At 37.9% G+C, this 13,606-nt stretch overlaps 2 protein-coding genes across 5 annotated transcripts in view; both read left to right on the top strand.

Moving 5' to 3' along the window:
* The first annotated feature begins 545 nt into the window (after positions 1 to 545).
* On the top strand, positions 546 to 8,561 carry LOC100341145 (olfactory receptor 10A5). 3 transcript variants are annotated; one of them, XM_089311250.1, is made up of 3 exons: positions 623 to 675; positions 2,997 to 3,085; positions 6,930 to 8,561. In XM_089311250.1, the coding sequence occupies exon 3, from the start codon at positions 7,004 to 7,006 to the stop codon at positions 7,964 to 7,966; it is 963 nt and encodes a 320-aa protein (XP_089167376.1). In that variant the 5' UTR covers positions 623 to 675; positions 2,997 to 3,085; positions 6,930 to 7,003; the 3' UTR covers positions 7,967 to 8,561. The 3 variants fall into 3 exon arrangements, with proteins under 3 accessions (XP_002708632.4, XP_089167377.1, XP_089167376.1); XM_002708586.4 differs by lacking the exon at positions 2,997 to 3,085 and having other exon boundaries at positions 546 to 675; XM_089311251.1 differs by lacking the exon at positions 2,997 to 3,085 and having other exon boundaries at positions 559 to 662.
* Positions 547 to 13,606, top strand: part of OR10A4 (olfactory receptor family 10 subfamily A member 4) — a 55,594-nt gene continuing 42,534 nt past the window's right edge. Inside the window, exons 1-2 of one of the 2 annotated variants that reach the window (XM_089311248.1) lie at positions 649 to 675; positions 2,997 to 3,085. The gene's annotated coding sequence lies outside the window, so the exon portion shown is untranslated. Of the gene's footprint in view, positions 676 to 2,996; positions 3,086 to 13,606 lie in introns of both variants that reach the window. The other variant, XM_002708778.3, reaches the window with a different exon arrangement.

Below are 13,606 nucleotides of genomic sequence, written 5' to 3'. Positions count from 1 at the left end.
CAATATTAATAATATATCAATGTTAATATATCCAATCTAATCATACCAATATTATAAAATAAGCCTTATTATATTTGAGCAATATGAAGACTGAAACACAAAGTTTAACAGATTGATAAACATCCCAAGTCAGTGAGTTCCAAAGTTGACTTTAAATTTACATTACTTAGAGTCAAGAACTTCTGTGCTTTTGTCTATAGAACCCAACTCCCCTGTAGCATGGTTTTCCTTTTTTGACAATCATCCTCTTGGCATTTGACATTCTTTAGGGCCTCAAAGGACAGCAGATATGAGAAAGTTCAGGTCCCCATGTGAAAGAGAAGGAAAAGGCACTTAGGTGAGCCCAGAGATACCTAGGGGAAAACACAGGTGCCAGCTCTCCAACTGGCCCTGAGGACAAAGTTGGCACATCTGGGAATAGTTCTCCTAAAGTGAGAACAGGGAGCATGGCCAACCCATATACCGATTCACTCTTGTTTGACGGAGAGAGAAACCGTGAGCAAACCCAGCTGTAGCTGATAATGATTCAGGGAATAAGACTTCCTGGGTTTCTCCTCCGGCTCTTCCGAAACAGAGCCGGAACTCTTCAAATGCTCAAGGACAAGTGTGAAGCACAGGCATGAGGCAGAGGGGATCAAAGCAGATGGCCCTACTGGACACAGGTACTGGACACAGGTAAGGCTCCTTACCAAGGAACAAATCAACCAGGGGCCCTGATCAGGTTCAGTTACTCAGCTGGACAAGGTTTCAGCAAGCTTTGAGGGAACATCTAATTCTATCTATACATTCTGGGAAGATTCTCTAGGTTCCTTTCTATTTTGAACCTCATTTCCCTTTCTGTGTCATATGATAAGTGAGATCTGAGGGGGCCCAGCGCTGTGGCATAGCAGGCTAAGCCTCCACCTGCAACAGTGGCATCCCATATGGGCACTGGCTCCTGTCCCTACTGCTCCTCTTCTGATCCAGCTCTCTGCTTGTGGCCTAGGAAAGCAGTGGAAGATGGCCCAAGTGCTTGGGCACCTGCACCCACATGGGAGACCCAGAAAAAGCTCCTGGCTCCTGGCTTCTGATCAGTTCAGCTTTGGCCATTACAGTCATTTGGGGAGTAAAGCAGCAGATGGAAGACCCTGTCTCTCCCTCTCTGTAACTTTGCCTCTCAAATAAATAAATCAACTCTTTTTTAAAAGATGAGATCTGAGACCCCCCCCCAAATTTATATTATCCAGGTTTTTCCAATTCTTGTCTCTAAATTTTTCTGGGTCAGGAAGATTACAGAGTCTGGAGACTTAACAGGATCTATATGCCACCAGGTGCTGATTTTCCACTGATTAACTCAAGGAAAACTTGCCTTGGTGGAACACTCAAGAGATATCAGGGTATATTTGTTCTTTACGTCAATACTGTGGTTATGAAAGGCTTAGAAGAGTAGGCTCCAGTTCTTGGGACAGTCAAATGATTAACAAAGAGATGCTCGGAAGCAGGGTAGGGGGTGTAAGCGGCAGAGGGGGATAGTTCTGGAGGGACTGACAAGGAGCCTGTGGGCTGGCTGCCAGCTTCTGCAGTGTCTGCCACTTTGGACCCCTCTCCCACTACCCAGCACCCTGGGTCTGCCTCAGAAACCCCTGCCCTGCCACGGACTCCAGCACCAGGCTCCTGTGCACAATACACACTTACAGATGGCCCCACCAAGGCCTGCTCCCCATTGGGCCTATAGAAAACCAGATAAGGCATGAGAGGCCTTGTTGAGTGAGCACCAAGGCGAGGGACTGCGAAGCCACAGGAGAGGGTGTCCCAGCTCCCAGAGCCACCGGAATCTGTGGCCCACGACCTGCGGCCAATAGTTTGCAGAAGTTCCCTGGGATATCCAACAGGCCTTTTCATCTTTACTTCTTTGTTCTTCTTAACCCTCTTCACCACTACATACATCTGTCATGAAATGGGCTGGATTCCAGTTAAAATGGTGCTCATAGAAGGAGGTGAGCAGGCACAGAATCAAATAAATAATGCACTTTCTGAAATCAATGTATTCTTCTTCTTTTTTTGAAAGGCAGAGAAACAGAGCCAGAGGTTTTCCAATCAATGGTTCACTCCCAAAATGCCACAAAGAGGCCAGGCAGGGGCAGGGGCAGGTCAAACCTAAGAGCCTGGACCTCAATACAAGTTTCCGACATTGGTGGCAGGTACTTAACTACTTAAGCTGCCTCCCATGGTGTGCAATAGCGTGAAGTCAGAATCGAGTTGTGGCAAGACTCAAACCCAGGTAGTCTGTAAGGGGATGTGGCATCCACTCCAAGCAGCATTTTTACCACTGCACCAAATGCCTACTCCATATATTTATTCTTATACTCATTCATCCAAAAACATACATAAATGGCTTAATCTGGTCATACATGGAATTACTTCTGAAAATAAAATAAGCAGCTCTAGTCTGAAGGATTTTTCACATTAAACAGAAATTCAGATATCAATAGATAATTAAAATATAATTGAATAAGTAAAGTATTTTAAAAGAATATAGGAATAAGTCTGTCTGGAAATGTAGCAGAGGAGACACATTTGAGTTTTAAAGATGAGAAGAAGGAAGTCAGCCAGGTGGAAGTGGGGTCATGCAACCAGAGATGAGGTCATGAGCAAAGGCAGGGCAGGAATTAGCAAATTAAAACTCACAGGTATAATTTGGCTAACTCCATCTTTCATATAGTTCATGAGCTTAAAAGGATTTTACATTTGCAGATGATTTTTAAAAATCAAGAGTTCCTGGTACTTGAAAATTAAATTTAATTCTTTAGATGTGAAATTTTGAAGTCTATAAATAGTTGTATTGAAACCCAGCCACATATATATACATATGCTGCCAAATTACTTGTTTTTGTATCTATGTTGTGACTTCTTATATGTATGATATTATATAATTCTTATGTGTTTAAATTTTCAGTAATTATTAATAATCACACAGCCCACACAGCCTAAAATATTTTCTATATGGCTTTTAACAGGCAAAGTTTTCCAACCTCTGGTATCGAACCATGAAAGGCAGCAATTTGATCAATAAACGATAAGAAGCTCAGTGTTGCTGGAGATTAAGGTACCTGGATGGCAAGTTTACCAAAACAATTAAATTTAAGGATATGTTGCAGTATACATGGTGTCTGCTTTGCCAAAAATCCAAGTATTACTTTCAATTTACATTTCCAATCATGATTTTGAATGCAGGTTCTGCATTTTACTGCCTATGTAAAAAGAATATAGAATTATTTACCAAATGACTTCAGTTTATCCATCAGCAATATGAGATGGATGATAGTGGATATAAATAAGACAGTTGTTAGAATAATATGAAAAAATGCAGAGCAAAAATGTATCATATATTCAGGAGATGTTACCAACATATAATCATAAATTTCATATTTATCATTACTGTTTTCATTGCTGCTATATAACAAACATTTATTACAGAATACTTAGAAAATCACAAAATGAAATTAAGGAAATAATCCCATCTTTCTGCCACTAGGAGGTGATCATTACTAAAATATTACATATCCTTTCAGTCTTTTTTTATATGCATGTATTTATAAAATTGGGAGCCAGGTATTTGCATATATTTTTGTGTACTTTTAACTTAAGACTATAGGGTAGATATCATTCAATAGCAATAAATGTTCTTCCAAATGAGTTGTATTATTACATTACATTTTCTTCAATGCTTCGGTCATAACATATAGTAATACATGGATTAATGGTTGGTTCCAGTTTTGATGCAGTAATGATACAACAATGAATATGTATACATGTGAAATCTGTCCATGGTTCTAATTATTGGCATAGAGACTCTGAAGAGGTTCTCAAAATAAAATGTATGAATACTTTAAAAGACTTAATGTAAATATTATAAACTGCTTTACAGAAAACATACTAACTTACAGCCAAAACCATTATATTATCTATCATACTGTCCCCTCATTAGCACTGAACATTATGATTATCTTTGCTTTTCTAAATCTGATGAAAACAATTGAAGTTATAGGTTTTCTGATTTCTTTAAATTTTTTATTTTATTCCTTGGAAGGATAATTCTGTCTATTCCTTATTAGAATTTTCAGTGAATTTAATATTTCTGCATTCTATTTTTTGGAGGGAGGGACATTTTCCCCCTAATGATTTGTATGAGCTGTCTATAAATCATTTAAACATTTTTTACTTGCTGAATTAATTACTACAAATATTATTCCAAATTTTCCATTTGTCTTGTAAGTTTGAATTGTGTGAGTTACATCAGTATTTTATTCTCAATACAATTTGTGTCTATTGACCTGAATGCAAAGTAATATATAAGGTAAATAATATTTGGAATATGCAATATGAAGATAACATTTTAAATGTTAATAATTATACCACTAAGATATTACCATTAACATTAATACAATTGCAGTTTCTCTCTAGATGGGTATAATTCAATGTTTTAAAATTAATGTATTTCGGGCCGGCGCCGTGGCTCAATAGGCTAATCCTCCACCTTGCGGCGCCGGCACTCCGGGTTCTAGTCCCGGTCGGGGTGCCGGATTCTGTCCCGGTTGCCCCTCTTCCAGGCCAGCTCTCTGCTGTGGCCAGGGAGTGCAGTGGAGGATGGCCCAGGTGCTTGGGCCCTGCACCCCATGGGAGACCAGGAAAAGCACCTGGATCCTGGCTCCTGCCATCGGATCAGCACGGTGCGCCGGCTGCAGCGGCGGCCATTGGAGGGTGAACCAACGGCAAAGGAAGACCTTTCTCTCTCTGTCTCTCTCTCACTGTCCACTCTGCCTGTCAAAAAAAAAAAAAAACAACAACAAAAAAAAAAAAATTAATGTATTTCCACTGAGCATTCAATTTTGTAACATATAATATCCACATAACTACATATATGAAATATCTGCCATAATCAATACAAATGGTATGTTTGTGCCCAATTTGCTTTTGTTGCTTATACATTTTTAATCACATCCAATAATTCATCATCAAGAAAAATGTGATGATTTTTCCCTTTATTTCTAGGAACTTTATACTTATAGCTCTCACTTTGTCTTTCCAATTTCTTAAACTAACTTTCTGTTATATGGGCCCACATGTCTGTTTTTATGCATCTTTTGTTTAATTTTCTATTCTTTAGAAATTAATAGAATAATGTTTTGCCATATGCTTATTTTTTATTTAATCTTTTTTTTATTTTGGAGTTTTAAAATGTTTGGCATCATTTAATTTTTGAGCTGGACAATCATTTTTTTCTTTGGGAATGCTGTTTAGTATATTGTTTAGAAAAATCATCAGCATCTAAAACTAAATATAAAGTTACTTTCCACAGCTTTATTTCAAAATTTAAATCATTATCCGTATTTAAAATAATTTTATATGATAAAAGGTAAGAGTTTGACTAGGTTTCTTTGCATTACTCCAAGGTTCTTTACTGAATTCTTCTTGCATATAAAATGCCTAGGACTTCATTGTATTTCAATGATATATATATATAATACAAATATATTGAACTTAGGCCGGCGCCGTGGCTCACTAGGCTAATCCTCCGCCTAGCGGCGCCGGCACACCGGGTTCTAGTCCCGGTCGGGGCGCCGGATTCTGTCCCGGTTGCCCCTCTTCCAGGCCAGCCCTCTGCTGTGGCCAGGGAGTGCAGTGGAGGATGGCCCAGGTGCTTGGGCCCTGCACCCCATGGGGAGACCAGGAAAAGCACCTGGCTCCTGGCTCCTGCCATCGGATCAGCGCGGTGCGCCGGCCGCAGCGCGCCGGCCGCGGCGGCCATTGGAGGGTGAACCAACGGCAAAAGGAAGACCTTTCTCTCTGTCTCTCTCTCTCTCACTATCCACTCTGCCTGTCAAAAAAAAAAAAAAAAATATATTGAACTTAGAGATGCATGAAGAAACTATAAAATATTTTACATAACAAATAAGATATAAAACAAAATTACAGCATAATGCAGTTACTACAATTAATTGTCAATTATATGTTTGCTGATCTGAAGAGGAACTTGCTAAAGTTGTTCTCTATAGTCTGATTATGCCAGAAAGTTACCATGTGATTTAAGTAGTCTATAGTTCCCACATTGGGTTGGGGGAAGTTCATTTAAATGACAATACCCTAATGCATCATCTCATCTTCCCTTTCCTACTTTGTGTCATCTCAAAAGAAATATAGTACAGGGACTGGCACCGTGGCTCATTTGGTTAATCCTCCGCCTGCAGTGCTGGCATCCCATATGGGTGCCAGGTTCCAGTCCCAGTTGCTCCTCTTCCAGTCCAGCTCTCTACTGTGGCCCAGGAAGGCAGTGGAGGATGGTCCAAGTGCATGGGCCCTGCACCCACATGGGAGGCCAGGGGGAAGCATCTGGCTCCTGGCTTCCGATCAGCGTAGTTCCAGCCATGGCGGCCATTTGGGGGGCGAACCAATGGAAGGAAGATCTTTGTCTCTCTCTCTCTCACTGTCTAACTCTGTCAAATAAAAATATAGTACAAAAATACATTGCTTTCCAGTGCATACCCTATCAAATTGTTTTTGGAGTATAGTCCATAGATATAAGAATTAATTCTGATAGTTATGAAGGAGACAAAAAGAATGAATTTTTGATAAAGGAAGATATATTAGAGATATGAATGCCAATTTCTTTTTTTAAACCGACTCTACCCTATTGTCTGCAAATCCCTCTCAGTTAACTCCATTACAAAAGTAATCATTCAGCAGAAAAGTAGTATTTGTGGAAATGGGAAATAGGAAATAGTGTGATGATGTGGGAAATAGATTATAAAAATGTCTGATAATAAGGAAGGATGCATTGTCCATCACAGAGCTTAGACTCTGGGCATTTTTTCTGGTATCTTTATTCTTAGAGGAATAAGACTCTTTCTCTTATATCTGAAATCCTGACTTCCTCATTTCCTGACATTAAGGAGGACTATGAAAAGCAAATCCAGTATCTGACACATCAAGAAAAAACCTCTCTCCAAGACCACACTCAGGATTTATGCCCATGCCTATGGCTGCTGGAAACTGGACAAGAGTAAGTCAGTTTATCCTCATGAGCTTCTCTTCCTTACCCACCGAAATTCAGTCATTGCTCTTCCTGACATTTCTAATCATCTACCTGGTCACCCTAACGGGAAACAGCCTCATCATTCTGGTTACACTGGCAGATCCCATGCTGCACAGTCCCATGTACTTCTTTCTCAGAAACTTGTCCTTCTTAGAAATTGGCTTCAACCTAGTCATTGTGCCCAAAATGCTGGGGACCCTGCTTGCCCAGGATACAACCATCTCCTTCCTTGGCTGTGCCATTCAGATGTATTTCTTCTTCTTCTTTGGGGTGGCTGAATGCTTCCTCCTGGCCACCATGGCATATGACCGCTATGTAGCCATCTGCAGTCCCTTGCACTACCCAGTCATCATGAACGAAAGGACACGTGCCAAACTGGCTGCTGCCTCCTGGTTTCCAGGCTTTCCTGTAGCTTCTGTGCAGACTACATGGCTTTTCAGCTTTCCATTCTGTGACAACAAGGTGAACCACTTCTTCTGTGACAGCCCTCCTGTGCTGAGGCTGGTGTGTGCAGACACAGCACTGTTTGAGGTCTACGCCATCGTGGGAACCATTCTGGTTGTCATGATCCCCTGCTTGCTGATCTTGTGTTCCTACACTCGCATCACTGCTGCCATCCTCAAGATTCCATCAGCTAGGGGCAAGCGTAAAGCCTTCTCTACCTGTTCCTCCCACCTCCTTGTGGTCTCCCTTTTCTATGTATCCTCAAGTCTCACTTATTTCCGGCCTAAGTCAAATAATTCTCCTGAGAGCAAGAAGCTTCTATCATTGTCCTACACTGTTGTGACTCCAATGTTGAATCCTATCATCTACAGCCTGAGAAATAATGAGGTGAAGAATGCCCTCGGCAGGACCTTCCACAAGGCACTAGCCCCGAGAAACCACAACCTGTAGACATCCTCTCTGCCTCTCCTCATGGCTCTGTTGGAGTGAATCCCAGCTATTGCAATGTCTGTTGCAAATCTTGGGGAAGATAAAAGAGCACCAAGGCAGCTTAGACCTAAAATTACAATCTGCCAAACTCGAAACTTACTCTATCTTCCTTATTGATAAAATTAATATTGACACTTCTGTGGCCCATCCTTTCTGAGTATTTAATTTGCTAATATGCACAATATGACATACATTGTGGGCATTTAAAAACTTCTTGTGATGTGAATTTGGGGACACAAAATGAGAATAAGCATAAAGGTGCTGGCACTGTGGTACAGCAGGTAAAGATACTGCCTGCAGAGCCGGCATCCCATGTGGGCACTGGTTTGAGTCCTGGCAGCTCCACTTCCAATCCAGCTCTCTGCTGTGACCTGGGAAAGCAGTGGAAGATGTCTCAAGTACTTGGGCCCCTGCACCTGTGTGGGAGAGACGCAAGAATCTCCTGGCTCCTGGCTTCGGATCAGTGCAGCTCCAGCTGTTGGAGCTATCTGGGGAGTGAATCAGTGGATAAAAGTCTCTCTCTCTCTCTCTCTCTCTTTCTCTCTCTCTCTCTCTTTCTTTCTCTTTCTCTTTCTTTCTCTGTCTCCTCTCTCTCTCTAACTCTAACTCTGACTTCAAATAAATAAATCTTTAAAAAAAAAGAAAGAAAAAAAGATGACACATCAAGTCATCTTGGCCTTTTAACGTCCTTTGGACAAGTCTAACTCTCTCAGCAGGAATAACTAAATGGTGTCATTCCTACTAGCACATAGTCTTCCTTGCTCCTTCATTTCATTTTTCATACCTCTGAGACAGAGGTGACCCTTAGGTTTGTTGATATTTATCATGCATAGAGGAAAATGGATTGCTTTAGCAGAGATAGAGAAACGTGGTTCACTAATCCCTAAGAGTATTCTTTTACAACCGGAAAAGCCTAAATGGACTCTTCCTCAGGATATTCTTCCCAAGTAGAGAGACCTGAATTTCTAATCCTCTCCCCAAATCCATTTTCAGGTTCTTTCGTCTTTTTAATTCATTTCAAATGTTCACAACCAGAATTTCAATCATGGTACTGCTTTATTCAAGGCTTAGCGTGGATCTCGGCTGACTCCAATATAAGTCTTTTAAACATCTTTAATATTTTTCATTTAGTGACTTTATTTTATTTTAATTTTGCATGTTGCCAATGTTAAAATACAAAAGACCATAATTTTCAATCATTGCTATCAGATGTTAATAATTTAATCCTCAATGATATCCATGTGAAGTAATTCTAAGAGAAAATTCACTTTCTGGCTAAGGAAAACAAAACTGAAAGGTATTTGGTCACATATATAATTAGAACTAAAACTCAGTCATTTAAATCTTAATTCTTTGATTTTTTCAGTAATGTTCAATGCATAGCTAATTAAGTAATTCAGATTCAGATTAAAGAACATCTTATAAAAACAGTGGGAGAGCGGCCGGTGTTGTGGCGCAGCGGGTTAAAGCCCTGGCCTGAAGTGCCGGCTTCCTATATGGGCACCAGTTCTAGTCCCGGCTGCTCCTCTTCCAATCTAGCTCTCTGCTATGGCCTGGGATAGCAGTAGTAGATGGCTCAAGTCCTTGAGCCCCTGCACCCATGTGGAGACCCGGAAGAAGCTCCCAGTACCTGCCTTCGGATTTGCACAGCTCGGCCATTTGCAGCCATCTGGAGAGTGAACCAGTGGATGGAAGATCTCTCTGTCTCTACCTCTCTCTGTAACTCTGTCTTTCAAATAAATAAAATAAATCTTAAAAAAAAAAAGAGAGACCATAGTGCACACTGGTGTATGCAAAAAAGATGTGAGAAACCACTTTAAACTGCGTTAGCAGAAATATAATTAGATTTGTACATCTTAACCAAAAAATAGTATCATACTATTCCATTATGATCTCATTTCATTTGGAATATCTTTGTTTTTTATTTTTATTTTATTTTTTAAAATCTTGAAAGAGTTACAGAGAAAGGAGGAGAGACACAGAGAGAGATTTTTCCATCTGCTAGTTTACTCCCCAAATGGTCGAAACAGCTGGGTCTGGGCCAAGCCAAAGTCAACAGCCAGGAGCTTCTTCTGTCTCCCACGTGGGTATAGGGGCCCAAGCACTTGGACCATCCTCCAATGCTTTCCCAGGCACCTTTGCAGGGAGTCGGATTGGAAGTGGAGCACCTGGGTCTCAAACTGGTGCCCATATGGATGCCGGCATCACAGGCAGAGGCTTAACCTGCTATGCCACAACACCAGCACCTGAAATATCCTTTTGTAAGACAAATATTGGTAAACAAATTTAGAAAGTTACACGCAAGTATTATCAGAGCATTTACAGATTGAGAGACTATAGGAGCTCAAGGGAAGAAGTGAGCAATGATTTAAGGTAAGAATCTGTGACGTGCTGTTTTCAAATATTTGAGTAATAAGCAGAAAAGAAAATACAGACCTCTTTATCTTCAAAGGTCAGTAGAATAATGGGTATAAATTAAAAATGGGATATTTTTATAACATTTCTTGAGCATTTTTACTGTAGTAATTGAGCTATGGATCTCAGTCATTTAAGCAATTGATGGAAATACACAAAAATTGAAACTTGATGTATTAAGGGACTAGAAACTAAGAGTGTATCATGTTCTGCTTTTCTCAACACACAAGATTGTATAACCTAAACTAGACCTATTCTGAAGTATAAAACAATTCTGAGTCAGTTCATCCTGCCCTTGAACAAATACTAAAATTCCAAGGCCCAACATCACATTGCTTCCACATGCTTTTTCTTTCCTAGGAATACATGGAATCCACACATAATTTGCTTCTACCTTGCTTTCTTGTTTCTTCTCCAACTTCCAGCATTCACCAAATACCTCACACTTTATTTGAATTAATGTTGCCATAGTCCCTTTACTACTTATATTTATTATAGTCATTTTAAAAGGCTGAAACAGGTTCAGAGAACCCCAAAATCATACAGTGAGCAAACAGTAGATCAGGCATTTGAAGCTGATATTCTCACAAGAACTATAATTTTTTCCATTTAATTATCTAGGAGTTATGTTAATACAATGAAGAGCTTAATAGAATAATTTTTCATAAAATTAAGTACATAGTTTTATAACAAAAGAAACAAACTTTCTGACCACTTGCCATTACTGTAGAGGATATCCTTATGCAGTTATTTTGGATAATGTCTCTGATATAATTCTATGTAATGAGATGGTTTACATTGTATAGTCAGAAAACCATTCCCATTACAACTTGAGAAAAGAACTGAAAGTAAAAAGAAAAAATTCATCCAATTCTTATTACCCAGAGACAAATGATAATAATACTAACTGCACTTATTTGTAATGATTTCTGACAGTTGCATCCATACTTATGGACATTTTTAGAATTATTTTTAACACTCAATAATTAACTAGGAATGCCAGATTGCAACACAACAAATTATTTAAAGCACTAAAGCAGTTTTTTAATCTAACAGTGGAAATAACCATGAGAATTTCCACATAGGATAGCTGTAAAAATTAAGTTGGATAATAAATGTAACCTTTATAAACCTAATTATAATTATTTTATAATATTATACTTGTAAGAATGATATTTAACTATGTAATTTTAAAATAATATGTAAAGTATATCAATATGTATTTAAGTGTCATGAATTACTTTTCTTATATTAACTCTATTTTCTATAATTCAAGTTTTGTCCAGTATAAAATGTAATATGATGAACATTTTTATAATTTAATTGTAATTGTGCTAACCATACTAAAATCAATTTCCAAATATAGAATTAGAATGAAAACCCATGAAATTATCTGAATTTTCTACATAATCATATAATGTGCCAATATAGTTTTCTTCTTCCTTTCTAAACATTACATACTTTTTCTCTTTATACTACCTTTTGTACTATCTAGGATCTCTAGTATAACTTGAAATAAAAACATGCCAAGAATAAGAACTAACCTTGAAGATTCATTAAAACAAATATTAAAAGATTGAAAACATATTACCCTACAGAAAGCTTGTACCAATTTGCATTTCTATGAATAATGATTTTGTCTTATTCTTTATTGCCTTTCAAAAATATTTGTTTTAAATCTTTGGATTTATGCCAATTTTATAGGTGAAAAATTTTTCTTCCTACAGTTTTAATTTCTAATCATGTTGAAAGTCATTGCATTTATTTCTTCTTTATATCCTTTGTGCACAAATATGCCATATGGTGGATCTGTTAGCACTGATTATTCATATAATAGGTAGATAATAGGCTTCTTGAAATGAGTTGAAAAAATTTTTTTAATCTTTTTGTTACTTCTCTCTCTACTTTGCTTACTTTTGTCCCTCAGGTTTAAGTGCCACACTTGATTCTACAAAAATATTATTTTATTATTTCTATCACTGCTTCTCTGAATTTATCATTTAATATTTCAATCTTTTTGCAAACAGGAATTTTTCTGGTGTGATGTGTGAGATATTTAATTTTTTTCTCTGATCTGCCTAGTGATTTCAACACCTTTATCTAATAATTCATAGTAATTTGAAGTATTGATGCAATTTTTACATTTTGTCATAATCATAAGGATATGCACTAAAAGTCTGAACAACAGAAGACATTTAAAATTTTGAGATGTTTGATGCCTCCAAGAAATTTAACAATACTGTACTTGTTACCAGGAAGAAACAACAAAAAAATATCAACTATAACTTCACAGAAATCTACAAATATATTAGAACAATCACAATATGCCCACCTGGATTTTTCTAAAATTCATCAACAGGATGGAAAACTAATAAGGCCATCATTCAGAAAATTGACTTTCAGCAAGTGCTAGGGCCATGTGATTATGCTGGGGAGTATCTGAAAGAATAGTCCCACATATAAAATTAAGTTTCCCATAGAAGGAAGAAAGGAATGTTAAAACAAATAGTAATAAAGAAATAAGAGCTCCTTGGATGATGATTTCAAACTAATTTATATAAGATATAAAAATGGTACTACTGATGGAAAAACACCCGAAAGTTGTAGGTGAAAAAGAACTTGAGTGCATTGTAAAAGTACAAGAAAACCTATTATTGCTTGAAACATTGTAAAGATGGGAAAGAAGAGGAAAATAGGTATGATAGAAAGGTAGAGGTCAGCTTATATAGGAAATCAATTTTATTATGTTAAGTATTTTGAAGTTTAACCTATACTCATATGTGATGGTGATCACTGAAACGGTTTCATTAAGAGGGTGATTAAAAAAAAAACATAAAAAGAAATGAATAGCTAGTAAGTAGAAAATGTTTTTGCAAAAATGTAAGAGAAAGATTATCATAGTGCTGGTTTAGTTTAGGATAGTAGCTGTAGAGATGACATTTCAGATTCTAAATCCATTTGGAATATAAAATTGACAAGATTTGTTGAGACAGATTGTATCATTTGAAGAAGAATAAGAAGGCATCAAAGACTATGTCCACATTCTGGCATAAGCAACCAAATTGGCAGAATTCACCTTTACTGAGATGGCAAAATACAGAAGAAGAACATCTCTCATTATGGGGGCATGGCAGAGAGATACGAAATTCAGTTTCTAGTTTTCCTAGAAATCAGTTTCTGTTCATA

Source organism: Oryctolagus cuniculus, chromosome 1, assembly GCF_051225735.1.
Source record: "Oryctolagus cuniculus isolate XC-2025 breed Fujian yellow rabbit chromosome 1, ASM5122573v1, whole genome shotgun sequence".
Lineage (NCBI taxonomy): Eukaryota > Metazoa > Chordata > Mammalia > Lagomorpha > Leporidae > Oryctolagus > Oryctolagus cuniculus.
Note: the sequence above shows the minus strand (reverse complement) of the source record. Positions and strands in the feature narration are given on the sequence as shown.